General features: G+C 39.3%; 1 protein-coding gene across 1 annotated transcript; it reads right to left on the reverse strand.

Moving 5' to 3' along the window:
• Positions 1-5,840: 5,840 nt before the first annotated feature.
• On the reverse strand, positions 5,841-14,312 carry LOC117462128 (protein FAM151A-like). The gene is made up of 7 exons (XM_034104212.1): positions 14,120-14,312; positions 11,333-11,482; positions 11,094-11,262; positions 9,399-9,456; positions 8,573-8,662; positions 6,331-6,407; positions 5,841-5,994 (listed from the first exon to the last, which is right to left on the reverse strand). The coding sequence occupies exons 1-7, from the start codon at positions 14,310-14,312 to the stop codon at positions 5,841-5,843; spliced, it is 891 nt and encodes a 296-aa protein (XP_033960103.1).
• Positions 14,313-17,901: the final 3,589 nt, after the last annotated feature.

Consider the following 17,901-nt stretch of genomic DNA (forward strand, 5'->3'; position numbering starts at 1 on the left):
TTTGGAGAGAATTAAGCATAAATCTGTCAATATCCAAAACAGCCTTGTTTCAATGAAATAACCTCAAAATCACAAATTGCCTTTCAGATGACTTTTGGAGAGAATTAAGCATAAATCTGTCAAATATCCAAAACAGCCTTGTTTCAATGAAATAACCTCAAAATCACAAATTGCCTTTCAGATGACTTTTGGAGAGAATTAAGCATAAATCTGTCAAATATCCAAAACAGCCTTGTTTCAATGAAATAACCTCAAAATCACAAATTGCCTTCAGATGACTTTTGGAGAGAATTAAGCATAAATCTGTCAAATATCCAAAACCGCCTTGTTCAATGAAATAACCCTCAAAAATCACAAATTGCCATTCAAATGACTTTTGGAGAGAATTAAGCATAAATCTGTCAAATATCCAAAACAGCCTTGTTTCAATGAAATAACCTCAAAATCACAAATTACCATTCAGATGACATTTATGCTTAACTATCTCCATAAGTAATCTGAATGTCAGTTTGTGATTTTGAGGCTATTTCAGTGAAACAAGGCTGTTTTAACATTTGACAGATTTATGCTTGATTCTCTCCAAAACTGTCATTCAGATGACTTTTGGAGAGAATTAAGCATAAATCTGTCAAAGTATCCAAAACAGCCTTGTTTCAATGAAATAACCTCAAAATCACAAATTGCCTTTCAGATGACTTTTGGAGAGAATTAAGCATAAATCTGTCAAGTATCCAAAACAGCCTTGTTTCAATGAAATAACCTCAAAATCACAAATTGCCTTTCAGATGACTTTTGGAGAGAATTAAGCATAAATCTGTCAAATATCCAAAACCGCCTTGTTTCAATGAAATAACCTCAAAATCACAAATTGCCATTCAAATGACTTTTGGAGAGAATTAAGCATAAATCTGTCAAATATCCAAAACAGCCTTGTTTCAATGAAATAACCTCAAAATCACAAATTGCCATTCAGATGACATTTATGCTTAACTATCTCCATAAGTAATCTGAATGTCAGTTTGTGATTTTGAGGCTATTTCAGTGAAACAAGGCTGTTTTAACATTTGACAGATTTATGCTTGATTCTCTCCAAAACTGTCATTCAGATGACTTTTGGTAGAGAATTAAGCATAAATCTGTCAAATATCCAAAACAGCCTTGTTTCAATGAAATAACCTCAAAATCACAAATTGCCATTCAGATGACTTTTGGAGAGAATTAAGCATAAATCTGTCAAATATCCAAAACAGCCTTGTTTCAATGAAATAACCTCAAAATCACAAATTGCCTTTCAGATTACTTTTGGAGAGAATTAAGCATAAATCTGTCAAATATCCAAAACAGCCTTGTTTCAATGAAATAACCTCAAAATCACAAATTGCCATTCAGATGACATTTATGCTTAACTATCTCCATAAGTAATCTGAATGTCAGTTTGTGATTTTGAGGCTATTTCAGTGAAACAAGGCTGTTTTTAACATTTGACAGATTTATGCTTGATTCTCTCCAAAAGTCATCTGAATGACAGTTTTGGAGAGAATTAAGCATAAATCTGTCAAATATCCAAAACAGCCTTGTTTCAATGAAATAACCTCAAAATCACAAATTGCCATTCAGATGACTTTTGGAGAGAATTAAGCATAAAATTCTGTCAAATATCCAAAACAGCCTTGTTTCAATGAAATACCTCAAAATCACAAATTGCCTTTCAGATGACTTTTGGAGAGAATTAAGCATAATCTGTCAAATATCCAAAACAGCCTTGTTTCAATGAAATAACCTCAAAAATCACAAATTGGCCTTTCAGATGACTTTTGGAGAGAATTAAGCATAAATCTGTCAAATATCCAAAACAGCCTTGTTTCAATGAAATAACCCTCAAAATCACAAATTGCCATTCAGATGACTTTTGGAGAGAATTAAGCATAAATCTGTCAAATATCCAAAACAGCCTGTTTCAATGAAATAACCTCCAAAATCACAAATTGCCTTTCAATGACTTTTGGAGAGAATTAAGCATAAATCTGTCAAATATCCAAAACAGCCTTGTTTCAATGAAATAACCTCAAAATCACAAATTGCCTTCAATGACTTTTGGAGAGAATTAAGCATAAATCTGTCAAATATCCAAAACAGCCTTGTTTCAATGAAATAACCTCAAAATCACAAATTAGCCATTCAGATGACATTTATGCTTAACTATCTCCATAAGTAATCTGAATGTCAGTTTGTGATTTTGAGGCTATTTCAGTGAAACAAGGCTGTTTTTAACATTTGACAGATTTATGCTTGATTCTCTCCAAAACTGTCATTCAGATGACTTTTGGAGAGAATTAAGCATAAATCTGTCAAGTATCCAAAACAGCCTTGTTTCAATGAAATAACCTCAAAATCACAAATTGCCTTTCAGATGACTTTTGGAGAGAATTAAGCATAAATCTGTCAAATATCCAAAACAGCCTTGTTTCAATGAAATAACCTCAAAATCACAATTTGCCATTCAGATGACATTTATGCTTAACTATCTCCATAAGTAATCTGAATGTCAGTTTGTGATTTTGAGGCTATTTCAGTGAAACAAGGCTGTTTTTAACATTTGACAGATTTATGCTTGATTCTCTCCAAAACTGTCATTTGAATGACTTTTGGAGAGAATTAAGCATAAATCTGTCAAATATCCAAAACAGCCTTGTTTCAATGAAATAACCTCAAAATCACAAATTGCCTTTCAGATGACTTTTGGAGAGAATTAAGCATAAATCTGTCAAATATCCAAAACAGCCTTGTTTCAATGAAATAACCTCAAAATCACAAATTGCCTTTCAGATGACTTTTGGAGAGAATTAAGCATAAATCTGTCAAATATCCAAAGGCTATTTCAGTGAAACAAGGCTGTTTTTAACATTTGACAGATTTATGCTTGATTCTCTCCAAAACTGTCATTCAGATGACTTTTGGAGAGAATTAAGCATAAATCTGTCAAATATCCAAAACAGCCTTGTTTCAATGAAATAACCTCAAAATCACAAATTGCCATTCAGATGACTTTTGGAGAGAATTAAGCATAAATCTGTCAAATATCCAAAACAGCCTTGTTTCAATGAAATAACCTCAAAATCACAAATTGCCTTTCAGATGACTTTTGGAGAGAATTAAGCATAAATCTGTCAAATATCCAAAACAGCCTTGTTTCAATGAAATAACCTCAAAATCACAAATTGCCATTCAGATGACATTTATGCTTAACTATCTCCATAAGTAATCTGAATGTCAGTTTGTGATTTTGAGGCTATTTCAGTGAAACAAGGCTGTTTTTAACATTTGACAGATTTATGCTTGATTCTCTCCAAAACTGTCATTTGAATGACTTTTGGAGAGAATTAAGCATAAATCTGTCAAATATCCAAAACAGCCTTGTTTCAATGAAATAACCTCAAAATCACAAATTGCCATTCAGATGACTTTTGGAGAGAATTAAGCATAAATCTGTCAAATATCCAAAACAGCCTTGTTTCAATGAAATAACCTCAAAATCACAAATTGCCTTTCAGATGACTTTTGGAGAGAATTAAGCATAAATCTGTCAAATATCCAAAACAGCCTTGTTTCAATGAAATAACCTCAAAATCACAAATTGCCTTTCAGATGACTTTTGGAGAGAATTAAGCATAAATCTGTCAAATATCCAAAACAGCCTTGTTTCAATGAAATAACCTCAAAATCACAAATTGCCTTTCAGATGACTTTTGGAGAGAATTAAGCATAAATCTGTCAAATATCCAAAACAGCCTTGTTTCAATGAAATAACCTCAAAATCACAAATTGCCTTTCAGATGACTTTTGGAGAGAATTAAGCATAAATCTGTCAAATATCCAAAACAGCCTTGTTTCAATGAAATAACCTCAAAATCACAAATTGCCTTTCAGATGACTTTTGGAGAGAATTAAGCATAAATCTGTCAAATATCCAAAACAGCCTTGTTTCAATGAAATAACCTCAAAATCACAAATTACCATTCAGATGACATTTATGCTTAACTATCTCCATAAGTAATCTGAATGTCAGTTTGTGATTTTGAGGCTATTTCAGTGAAACAAGGCTGTTTTTAACATTTGACAGATTTATGCTTGATTCTCTCCAAAACTGTCATTCAGATGACTTTTGGAGAGAATTAAGCATAAATCTGTCAAGTATCCAAAACAGCCTTGTTTCAATGAAATAACCTCAAAATCACAAATTGCCTTTCAAATGACTTTTTGGAGAGAATTAAGCATAAATCTGTCAAGTATCCAAAACAGCCTTGTTTCAATGAAATAACCTCAAAATCACAAATTGCCTTTCAAATGACTTTTTGGAGAGAATTAAGCATAAATCTGTCAAATATCCAAAACCGCCTTGTTTCAATGAAATAACCTCAAAATCACAAATTGCCATTCAAATGACTTTTTGGAGAGAATTAAGCATAAATCTGTCAAATATCCAAAACAGCCTTGTTTCAATGAAATAACCTCAAAATCACAAATTGCCATTCAGATGACATTTATGCTTAACTATCTCCATAAGTAATCTGAATGTCAGTTTGTGATTTTGAGGCTATTTCAGTGAAACAAGGCTGTTTTTAACATTTGACAGATTTATGCTTGATTCTCTCCAAAACTGTCATTTGAATGACTTTTGGAGAGAATTAAGCATAAATCTGTCAAATATCCAAAACAGCCTTGTGTCAATGAAATAACCTCAAAATCACAAATTGCCTTTCAGATGACTTTTGGAGAGAATTAAGCATAAATCTGTCAAATATCCAAAACAGCCTTGTTTCAATGAAATAACCTCAAAATCACAAATTGCCTTTCAGATGACTTTTGGAGAGAATTAAGCATAAATCTGTCAAATATCCAAAACCGCCTTGTTTCAATGAAATAACCTCAAAATCACAAAGTGCCATTCAAATGACTTTTTGGAGAGAATTAAGCATAAATCTGTCAAATATCCAAAACAGCCTTGTTTCAATGAAATAACCTCAAAATCACAATTTGCCATTCAGATGACATTTATGCTTAACTATCTCCATAAGTAATCTGAATGTCAGTTTGTGATTTTGAGGCTATTTCAGTGAAACAAGGCTGTTTTTAACATTTGACAGATTTATGCTTGATTCTCTCCAAAACTGTCATTCAGATGACTTTTGGAGAGAATTAAGCATAAATCTGTCAAATATCCAAAACAGCCTTGTTTCAATGAAATAACCTCAAAATCACAAATTGCCATTCTGATGACTTTTGGAGAGAATTAAGCATAAATCTGTCAAATATCCAAAACAGCCTTGTTTCAATGAAATAACCTCAAAATCACAAATTGCCTTTCAGATTACTTTTGGAGAGAATTAAGCATAAATCTGTCAAATATCCAAAACAGCCTTGTTTCAATGAAATAACCTCAAAATCACAAATTGCCATTCAGATGACATTTATGCTTAACTATCTCCATAAGTAATCTGAATGTCAGTTTGTGATTTTGAGGCTATTTCAGTGAAACAAGGCTGTTTTTAACATTTGACAGATTTATGCTTGATTCTCTCCAAAACTGTCATTTGAATGACTTTTGGAGAGAATTAAGCATAAATCTGTCAAATATCTTACTTAGAGTCACACACACACACACACACACACACACACACACACACACACACACACACACACACACACACACACACACACGCACGCACGCACGCACGCACGCACACACACACACACACACACACACACACACACACACACACAATGTTTCATTCTTGGTCCCTAGGCTCCTGTTCCTAGTAACACGACCACTTGTTGGTGTCTCACAGCTCCTTCTTACTTGCTGCCTGTCTGAATGCAGACAGAGTTGGTTCATAGATGTCGTAGTAGACTCTGGCAGGGTGGCTGTTCTCCCGGATGAACAGCAGGTCACTGATGTTTGGGTGGATGGAGCCCTGCCACAGCGTCAGACTGAACCTGGACACACCAGAACCCACTGCGTCATCAAGTGGGTTACCATTGTAACTGAACAAGAAAATATGAACAAAATCACAGTCACATTACTGATATTTAAAGTGTTATGATTGCTGATGATCTTTTCTGTGTGGTCAGCACAACCTTTAAAATATGTTATGAACTGACGCGTGTTATAAACAAGTACATAGTGCAAATGCAAACTGTGAACGATTCTGTGTGATTATGATGTGTTTATCACGTCGATGCCTGCACTGACAGACTGAGCAGTGAGTAATTCTTATTACATGATTGATTTCTCCTCATTGCCATAATACAGATGGAAGGTGTCTGTGTTACCGTGACGACTGGCTGAGGAGCCAGCTGATGTGCTGCCAGCCGCCGCGACACAATAGAGCATGGACAGGGAAGGTCACCTGAAGACACACATTATTTGACTGTACATTTTAAAACTCACATGGACTTATTAGCTACCACATAATAGAGTTGTTAGAAAACATTGATAGGATTAAGGAACCAACATTGAGTTAGGGTTAGCCTCACGTCTCCTGCGTCTTGGTGTGTCAGGAGCCTTAAGGCCCTGACACACCAGGCCGAAATCGGCCGTTTTCGTTAGTCGGACGACGAAGCGTGCCCTGTTGCCCAAACTCAATTTGGTGTGTCCCGCACCGTCGGCCGTGACACGCCTTATTTGGCCTTTCATGGCCTTTCATGGCCGACGCATGGCCATGCGTCGGCCACAAGCAGTCGGCCAAATAAATCACTCTGATCGCTTCCGCCTCTTGAGAGACTGTTGCTTAAGAATGTCTTCCACAAGCAACAATCCAATGGCTGATAGCTCCAGTACCGCACGAAACATGTTTTCGATGGACGAAAGTGAAAATGGAACGCACACGCTATTTGTTTTTTGTTTATATCACACAGTCTGTTCTTCTTCTCTGTCTTCCGGTTGCCTCTTTTGAATGACGAATACACACTACCGCCGCCTGCTGGTAAGGAGAGTTATTGCCACTCATGCATGCGCAGTTCGTACGTGCTCGGCTGAAGTCTTTGAGGTGTGTTCCAGTGCGACACATGGCCAAGACGCAGGAGAACACGGTGACGCAACAGTCGGCGTCTGCGAGTTCTCTGGTGACTGCTTGGTGTGTCAGGGCCTTAACACACCAAGCCGATTTCGGCCATCGATAGATGTTGGGCCGCCGATGAGCATCGTAACGTAATCAGATTACTTTTAGATTACTTTTGGATTACTTTCTTTTTCCATCACAGATGGGTATGTTTTGGTGAACAGGAGACACACAAAGCAAAAGGAAACTGAACGTGTTTTTACTGTTTTAATGGCTTATCAAGAGCACAACTGAAACATCACATCTGAAACGATGTAACAACATAATAAACTTTTTGGGGATGCAGCTTGGGTAGTGAGGAGAGTGAGGCACACGGCTTAGAACGGGCGTGTCGCCTTCTGTCCTGCCAGTGCTGGCAGGACATTAATTAAAATGTCGAACTCGGACTTCATTTTAAGGACATTTCGGCCAGGGGTGTAGAGCTATATTTGTTCAAGCACCGGATTGGCAAAACAGGAGAGGAGAGTGTGTGCACCAGTCTGCCTTGATCTATGTATTCATGTCTGTGACTCTCACAGTATCTGCTGCCCACAGCTGCTTTATAGAAGGAACACCTCCTTCACTTCATGAAATCTCTGCAGCACCAGGAGGCAGCGGGAGGGTTAACTCAGCCTCTGATAAGAGGAGCGAGCCGTGCCTTTCACGCACCGCCTTCACTGTGTTTACCTTCAGAAATAATCATTAGTAAGGCTAAAGAGCGACCGCAGGCTGATGTGTTTTAACAACACACACACACACACACACACACACACACACACACACACACGATTTAAACGCAGACTTTTGTTCCTCCATGTTTCGTTGTTATCGTTTCACTGAGCGAGCGAACCTGCGATTTTTTTTCAAACGCTTTTTTGGCCCATCTGCGGCGGTAATAGGTTTTGTGCGCTGTGATGATTCGGCTGTACCTTTAGTAATGAATATTAAATGTTGTGAGGAAATCTTTCCACCAATAATTCCAATAAGTAATCCAAAATGTATTCACTTCAGGTTTACGAAAGTAACTGTAATCAGATTACTCGTTATTCAAATGTAACGCGAGCTGAATACAGTTACTTGATTTTTGTATTCTGATTACGTAACGCCGTTACATGTATTCCGTTACAACCCAACCCTGACAATAACATTATGGCTGAAGCAGCCTATGTCCTTAAAGGAGATAAACAGACGTCAGGGTTGGTCATGTACGTCATATCTAGGAGTCTAGGACAGTTATTTCCCTAACAATAACAATAACCTATAGCCTACCTGATTACCGGACATGCATTGTAGAGAAGGTCTGTAAGGCATGTACTATAACGAGTAACCGGCAGACACTGTTTTTTCTTTTGCTGTATAAATGAATCTCATGGGTCTAATACAAATGTCCTCTCCACACTAGAGTTGGGTACTCAATAATATAGGCATATATTTTCTCCCACTGACGTGATGTGTGCAGGCCTTTTAAAGCTTACCTTCTGGGGAACATCTTTGATCATATCGTACATGTCCTTCACCATGGCCTCGGTGTAGGTCTTAACAAAAAGTGGAGGTCCATAGAATACCTGTCGGAAACAATGCAATGTTAGCGAATCACAATCATTCTGACTAAAACCCAACTGTGGGTCTAAAGTAGAGCTTGCCGTCCCATGAAGATGTAACAGCTGTTATATTGCTTTCTGACAAACAGAGTGGCAGCCATGCTATCCTTTGCTTCTTTACACAGGTGGGTGAAATAATGTCGCTTGGCCCGCGGGTGGCCCGAACGGAAAGACTTAACTACATCGCACCATACATTTCTTAAAACATTTATTTTATCAGCTTCTTACTATGAGTAAAATGACTTTGGCTGTCTGAGGGGCAGGGGCATCAGAAACAAAAAGCATCAGCTGCCTGCCAGGGGCACCAGTACATAACGTTGAAAAAAATCAATTGATGGAATTGTGGAGTCATATTGATTTATCATCTCCTGAATTGTTCTCTCGTACCACTGGGATCATGACATTTTAGGTAATTGATAATTGTATAAATGATAGCCTACCTGCTTTTAACCATCAGCATGTTAGCATCGTCATTGTTAGCCTGTTAGCATGCTGATGATCACAGCAGTGTTTGAAGCGTCGATGCACTACAGCCTTACATGACCACAGTGCTAAACCATAGCTCTACTTATTATCTGGACCAACTGACCAATCCACGGTCCACCTGACCAGCTGATTGCCATCAATGGCTCCTCTCAAAAGCCTATGAAGTCATAAACAATGATTTTTACTGTAGGCTGAGAACATGTAATAGGCCTACCTTCCATCCAGGAGACAACGTCACATTAGGAAACTTTTCCTGAACCAACTGCAGAAAACTGGAAAAGAATGATGGAAGGAGAGGAGAACAATTACTTTATTTAATAACCTTTTGTTAAATAACCTAGCATATAGCATATTCGATCAATCAAAAACTTTATATATCTGTCAAGATAGATAGTTTTTGTGTTTATAGTTTCCTTTTTTATTTTGACATATATATTCTCCTTGTATCTTGTCCTGTCTTACTTCCTGTGTTTTCCCTCCTGTTTGATGGTCTCACTAGCCTCATCCCAATACCCCTCCTCGACTCCTCCTTTCCCTCACTCGCGTTCCTTCCTTGCATCTTAGCTCCGCCTCCGTAAAATGCGAGCAAGAGACACGAGGAGGTGACGCGAGGACAGAGGAGTCCTCAGGTATTAATTGGGATGTCCTCGTTCACTCAAAAGTCACTCTTAAACGTCTGCTAATGATGACATGTGCACAGCTGTACCCCCTCTCACCGGGCTTAACTGAAGAACCCTTAGAACCGGCCCATTTGTTGTTAAATATTTATTTAAATGAATGAATCTTTCTCTTGTTAGTCAAGGAATTCAATGTATGATTGTTGGTCCTGCTTTTGTGTTCCGTTTTGGTGTAAAATGTAGCCTACATTTAAATAAAAATATAATTATAGTAATGTGAAAGCCTTTTAGAAATGAATTGCACATAATAATTCCCACGGAGCTGTGAGCACTTATACATTTATGTGACGCTTTTCCACTCATCTTCCAGTTGTTGGTTTTCCTCTGTTGAAATGGACCAGCTGTGAAGGTGGTTTTATACGCGAGTAGTGAAAACACTTCCGCGTAGTCTGCTCGTGTGTGGAGGGGAAGATAGGAGTCGAGTAGGGGTATTGGGATGAGGCTACTGTGTCCACCTGCTGCCTCTGTATCTCACGCCTCCCCAGCTGTGTCTTGTCTTGTGATTAGTCTTGTGTGTATTTAGTGTTGTCTTCTGCTCCTAACACTAGGATGGGTCAAATGCAGAGAAACCGTTTTGTTACATTATACCTGTACTACGTAGGGGAGAAGGGGGTAAGTTGAGCCAGTGGGTAAATTGAACCACCCCCTGTAACCAGGCAACGCCTTATAGTTGTAATCAAGTGACCAGAAATTATGCAAGCTCCACCCATTTCTCATTGCCTGTGAAAGAGAGATGCTCATTGTGGTCTGGTAAGTAAACATCTTTACAAAAAAACGTTTTTTGCTTGTCAAAGTACATTTTCTAGATGTCAGCTATATCGGCTGTCATGTAAAAACAAAAGCATCCAGGTTTAAACACATATATTGTATATGTTGATGTGTTGGCAGCATATTAAACCATGTGAATCATTAAAGGTGGGGTAGGTAAGTTTCAGAAACATTTAAAAGTACGTAGCCGAAAAGAATCCGCCCCTTCCTTCAGACTTCCTTACAGAGCACCTCCTCCAACACAGATGAAGGCGCACATAACGTCAGCAGACTGGTGAAATCCACTTTCCTCGCCGGTACGCAATGTTTGGTGAATCGGAAAATTTCGGAAAGTGTCTGTACCTATTTTTTGGATTTCTACTACGTAAGCAACCTTCCCACGTGAATCCTACGCACGGCGTTATAAATGAGGCACCTGAACAGCAAAGACTGACGGACAGACAACATCAAATCAGCTTGTTCACCTGGTTCCATTGACTATAGGCAGGAAGGCTGGTGCGTTGGGACCCAGGAGGATGTCTGCATTCACCCATACGGGCCGGTTGATTCCTCTGCTACTGTTCTTTGACTTTTGACTGAGCAGGTCCAATGACAAACCCACTGATCTCAGAGTCTTAAAATCCAACTTCATGCCTGCAGGGACACAGAGCATTAACACCTGTGGGATGGACACATACTGTAAAGGCCCATGTGTTCTGAGTACCTTTTCTAGAGGCCAGCACTGCACACATCCATTGGTCCAGAGTGTTGTCACTATAGATGTCAGGAGGGTGGGCCATGATGGGGATTGGATTCTCATTGGCTGTTCCATAACCCTCCAGAGTGATGTCAGCCTCCAGGATCATAGCATCACCTGATAGGACGAGAGGAGGGGACAGTGTAGACAAATCATGTGTTAAATTGAGCATTATGTTGCTATGTAACAGTCTTCCGTCTGAAGTTGATTTAGCCTCAGGGGGCAAGGGCCAATATGTTGGGGTTTCAATGATAAGAAACAAGACCTCCTTTTGGATTGTTTGTAGTCTGATTAGCAAATTGAAATGCATAAATGGTGTAGAGCAAGTTACTTCCAAAATGTAATATATTACATATTACTTATTACTCTCTTTTGAAAGTAATAAGTTACATTACAAAATTACTGTCTCTGAAATGTAATGAGTTACACTACTTTAGTTACTTTTCTAGTTACTTTCACCAAAATAACCGCAAAAGAATGGCTAGGTATTTTAAATGCTAAAATGTAGTTTAGTGCAGCTCATTATACATCCAATGAAGGGCAATGTGGTATAGCATAACAACTGTGTAGGCCATTAAGGCTACTAACAACTTGTATTACACGGGTTAGTTGAATACTCGATTCTGATTGTAAACTCTTAACATGTGACATGTTGTTAACACAGTACAGACCACTGTCAAGGACTATAATGAAGGTTGCTAAGGAGGATCAAGAAAGAGAAAGGAAAAGAGGTTAAAAGACGGAGCGCTGGACGTCAGATAAATCACCAGAAGAAGGCAGACAGGAAGTAAACACTAACAGGACACGGAATGGGCTCTGTAGTGTGTTTAGTTTATGGCCATACAGGCCCGGTTCCAGAACAAAATGACTCAGGGTGAATCTGAGATTACAGGGGGCGCAGCAGTAGCAGGTTTACATGAGCAATAATGACCGGCAACAGCAATGAAAAATAGCATTGATGGTCCCAATGAACAGATTATGGCATTTGTTATGTTTTGAAACCAAGCAAGTGAGAACATTTCAAGTGAGTTAAAAGTGCAATCCTGAAATATCTCATACAGTCCAAAGTGGACTGTGGCAAAGAAAAGCCCCAAAGCTTCAAAACTGTGCTGATAAAACAAATGAGAACATATTGTAAATCAAGGCAAATATTATTTGAACCAGCTCATGGTTTGAAATGGCAAACATTGAAAAGCAAAAGTATTATTAAAACCATACTAAACATCACCTTGGTCCCATCATATACTCTGGGAAGAGAACATTTACTGTCCTTGAAAACTGGTACATCATCATGTGAGGTTGAATTTGTGACCTGGAGATCATTTCAGCTGCAACATTAGCTTGTTGATAAGCTTGGGATATGAGATATTTTGGTAGCCATTCGTGGTGAAGGCATCTGTGCTATTGTATGCATTATTTTTGACCCAACATTTCTACAGGCATGGCAGAATATGGCCCTATTTTCACATATTCTAGCCCTTGTCTATTTGTATACCACGAGCTGCAAAATGACCACCTAACCCCACTGTACAGGCGGGTACTTGTTTAGATATACCTGGGCAGGCTCTGTTTCGCCGTGGTATCCTGGCACCTGCGGGCCGCAGAGGGGCGGCGTAGTTTCGGGCAACGAAGAGTGCTGCTCCGGGGTTGAGGGCGGGAGTAAGCTAGTGTCCACAGCGGAGGGTAATGTGATGTCCCCATCTGACCTGTTGCTACGGTCTGCAGTAGATGCAGTGTTGCTGGCGTTTAGTGATGGTTGCTTTAACCATTTTCGTATAAATGATTATCCACAGATGTGTGTCACTGCTGTGGAAGCACTTTGGAAATGATGCACGCGCAGCGAAGCAGGTCACGATTTGTTGTTAGTCTTTTTCGCTCCGTTCTCTTTTTTGAATAGAGGGTGCATAACATTCAACTGCCCCGAAGATCCCGGCGCGAAGCCTGAAGAGTAAACACCAGGTTTACTAATCTACCCGCACAATTTGTCTGGTGTCGGAATGTCTCGCTATGTTAGTACATTGTTAAAAAACAAAACACCATTTAATTTCGGGTTAAAATGCGTTACATTACTTCGTTACAGCAAAAAGTAATATATTACTGTAACTCCGTTACTTTTGTAACGCGTTACACCCAACACTGGTGTAGAGACAAGAGATATCATTTCAATAATGGACAAGCTAATTTTGAACTAATAAAAAGCTTTATTGTTTTCAAACAATAGTCCATGGGTTCTAGGATTTCTTTTGGCCAATGTGTTCGGGCCAACTCACACCCAAACCATACATCACCTTGGTAACCACCTGTCAGTCACAAGGTAGTCAAATTTGCTGCCTGGCACAAACAGGATTAGCCAATACTAATTGATTACAAATGTAATCCATATCTTGTCCTGTAGGCTAACGCAGCGTCCACAAGGCAGCGTGCGTTGAAGCTTGCTGGCGAGTGTGTCTGAAACTCGACCAACAACCAATCACATGAATCTCCCGTCCCTGACACACAAGCACGCAGTTTGATTGGCTAGAGCTTGTACTGGCATGTGATTTGATTGGCTGACGCTTCTGTCAAAGCTTCAAAAGTTGAACATTGCTCAACTTTTGAAGCGAGCAACGCGACCACAATGCAGTTCGGCAAAGCGTGACGTCACCCCATTCAAAGTGATCGGGCAGAAGCGTTGAAGCTTCGACGCACGCCGCCGTGTGGACGGGCCAGTGTATGGTACTGTATGCACTGAACAAACTGAGTGTGTGAGTTTACTTCTGAGGGCTTTGTTCATTTCCTCCTTGCTGTTAGCTCTGTGGTACCAGGTAGCCATCAAGCCGTCAGGTGAGCTGATATCACCTGACTGAACCAGGAAGTCCAGCATGTCTCCACCAGTAGAAAACAAGGGAAGAGCAGTAGAGGAATCTGATTGGATATAAAGACAAACACAGGCCCTTAAACTTAACATAATTTCAGTGTGCGAAAAAGTACACGTCCCACCGTCCGGGACGTGTTATTTACAATATCGGACAAGTAGATCTTTCAATTGACTTGTCCGGCGGACAAGTGGCGTTTTTCGCCCTCATGTATTGACAAATTATTGATACATTCAGTTTACAAAAGGCAGAACTCATTCGCAAATTATACGTATCCGCCATTGTTCGTTTAGAAGTGTTAGTTTCGGTTCTGCTTGTCGATTCCTAAATGCATCTCGCCGCTTTCTGCCGGGTTGGGAAGCAAAACTCTGTTCCGAGTAGGAACAAATAACAATTGTCCGGTACCGGGATTAATAAGAGTTGTGAGGACAGGAGGCGAGGCCGAGCCCAGCGGACTGCAGCTCTCTCTCTGTTCCGTATCAGCTGATCGCTGCACAGTATAGCTCAGCGTCTCTCAGGCTGAGCGCGCTCTCTCTCTCTCTCTCTCTCTCTCTCTCTCTCTCTCTCTCTCTCTCTCTCTCTCTCTCTTTCTCTCTCTACACACAGCGGATCCGCTGCCCGTTTAACAGCCTCATCTTTGTCAAACTTTCTTATGTTCTTTCTCTAACACGTAATGAAGGTTATTAAGCGTTTTAACTCCTATGTTGTTAATATTGACCGCCATTTCCTTTATGACGTGAAGCAGCCTCCCTGTCTGTGTCCTCACGCTGTCCTCACATCCCCGGACCCCCAGACTCGGAGCAGCGCAGGGATGTCAGTATTGTTTATGAAGCAGGGTATAGAAAGTACATTATTGAAATGAAAATACTATTTATTTACTTTTACAAACAGTGAGCAGCTGGGCAGCTGCAGCTGTGTATTGCAGGACATGTGTAAGCGTGCAAGCGTCTTGTTGTAGAAAAGCGCTAGGCCTATAGGCTATAAATATAATGTGTCATTATTATTATTATTAGGCCTATGTGTTGGACATGTGTGGTTGGACTCTGTCTCACAGGCAGGTTGCAGTGTAACATCAGAGGACACTGGGCCAATTGTACATTCTCAAACTGCACCACTTGGAACTAACTAAACAATGCAGAGATTATTTTTATATAATTGTATTCAATAACCGTAAGAAATTCAACAGTATGCAGTGATTTGTAAATAGGAATACAGATTTGACTTAATGTTTTGATAAATATATTTTTCTCCCAGTTTGTCATGGGACTTATTTTTACCCTCTCAAAGAACCGGAATCGAGAACCAAAAATAACCGGAATCGAAAAGCAGAACCGGAATCGTTAAAATCCAAACGATACCCAACCCTATGTGTGATGCAGTAAAATCTTACCGCTCACTTACGTTGAGCGGTGTCGTATAAACCGTGGGAAAATGTAAAATACGATGACGAAGAAGAAGATTCCAGTGGCCCCAATTTTTGGCCATTCTGGACAAGTGAAAAATGTATTCGGACAAGTAAATTGCCAAACTCACTTGTCCATGGACAAGTACTCTCTAAACACTTTTTCTCACACTGCATTTATACAAAGAGGAGAAAAGGGGGTTATGTATTCCTTCTTTTTGCTTAATGTTGTTTTAGGTGAGTGGGGGAGGGTCTTAAGTAATTGATCTTTGTCTATCCAGAGAGCACTTCAGTTCTTACTTTTGTCCCTTTGTCAAATTTCATCCAATTGAATTAAAAATGACTTCCGAACTGCAGATCAGAGGCCAAGATGTCCTGGCCTTGAGCTCCAAGCAGGGGTCAAGTTATACGACTGTGGATGCTACATTTCTGATTACCAGCCAATAGCATCTTTTGTCAGACCCTCACCTCAATTTATTTATGTTTTGATATAACTTGCTGCCACCTCTGCGTTATATGTTGGTATTACTGGCTGCCACTCGATTACACTGCTGTTGTAGAGATGACTGTGCGCTATAAACACTTTTTTAATTATTACATACCATTAATGTTATCACCTGTTGTTACCTCATGTTCCCTTCATTTTTTATTTTTGTTCCGTGGATGTGTACTTATTTTATTTTCTGTATTAACGTTTCTGTATTAAATGCCTCTCCATTTAATGTTACTTTTTAACTTTTGTCTACACTGTCCATTTGCTGTAAAATTCTATATGTGAATAAATGAATCTGATTCCTGGTATATCAATCTAATATAAATAAGGCTATACATATAAGTTTGGTGCATTGTGTCATTAATGTTCACAGCCTGTATATCAAAATAACTTTGACCGCCATAATCAAATAAAGCTTTATGGCATATAAAGTCATTCTGAGCACACAGCTGCTGTTTGAGTTTGGATCCTCACTACGTCATCCTCCACACAATACAAAGTCATACAGTTTGAACAAAGATATGGCCCCTCTCCGCTGTCATCATTCAGTCTCATTCTAATACTGCTACAATAGACCGTTTCCCAGCAGTTGTTTCCATTTACAGACACAGTTAGTGAGAGAAACCTTCAAGATAAGGAAGGGTGATGCATTCACTTGAGAAAACAATGTTTTTCTGAATTGACAAGATTATTAGACACTTTATAGACTATCCACAACTTAAATCTTTTAAGTATTTGTTATCTCTCACAAAATGTATTATTCTGTTTGTTTGCTTCTATGTTAATGTTGTGTTTTTATCTTGTTTTATAGCTGCTTGTCATTGAAAGTTACCAAATCATTATACAGTACATATAATTCCACAATTTGTAAGCTCCACTTTTTAAGACTTGGGTTTCACTTTTTTCTTTAATCAACACTAAAGAGTAATAAACGATATCTGTGATGTTGTCCCTTCTTGCAATTTTCTCAGGATATCCGCCAGATTCTCACAGGCTCAAGGCAAGCTGATCCTGGGGAGCCTTGATGAGGATGTGATCATCCCTTCACAAAGAAAGTGCCTTGTCCGTATTTTGGTATCTCACCTCATGGAAAAGTTTGGAGAGGTAATTAATAGTGGGGTTTTTTCTTGTTTTTGCTGAATGTTATGTTGGTTTGAAAAAGGTATATGAATCTTCTTTCAGGGGAAAAGATAAGACGGGACACTACTTTCAAGTCTCACATTTACCTAGACCACCAACATAAACATGCACAACACATGTACCAAAACACACGTTCAGTAGTGTTTTTTATTTATTAGGATGCCTATTAGCTGCAGAATATGCTACGGCCATTATACTGGGGTGCAACACATGTTTTAGAAATACTTAAGATCTAATTTGACTCTGCTGGTAATTTAGTTTTTCTGTGTTTGCAGTCCTACCAGTGAGACAAAAAAGGCCTTGGCTGCAGCTTTGATTCATGGGTTTCCCTCCTTGAAGGACGAGTCGGACACAAGCAGTGGCTTCGTAAGTAATTACAGTCAGTTGAACACAATATAACTCATCTCCCAGCACCAGAGTACTGGACTTCTGTGCTGTTTGATGCCCGGTGTTGTCAGACAGACATACAGACAAACCCTGTTCTAGATGGCTTAGCCACATGTTGTCGCCACGCTATCAAAATGTGCCTCATCTCTATTCACCAAAGACTTTCATTTCTTGACAGGGATACTGGTTCACCCCAGGACGGAACCACCGCCCAGCCACTGGATTCCTCGAAGAGAGGCTTCGGAACGTCAGAAAGAGA

This window comes from Pseudochaenichthys georgianus, chromosome 17, assembly GCF_902827115.2.
Source record: "Pseudochaenichthys georgianus chromosome 17, fPseGeo1.2, whole genome shotgun sequence".
Taxonomy (NCBI): Eukaryota; Metazoa; Chordata; class Actinopteri; order Perciformes; family Channichthyidae; genus Pseudochaenichthys; species Pseudochaenichthys georgianus.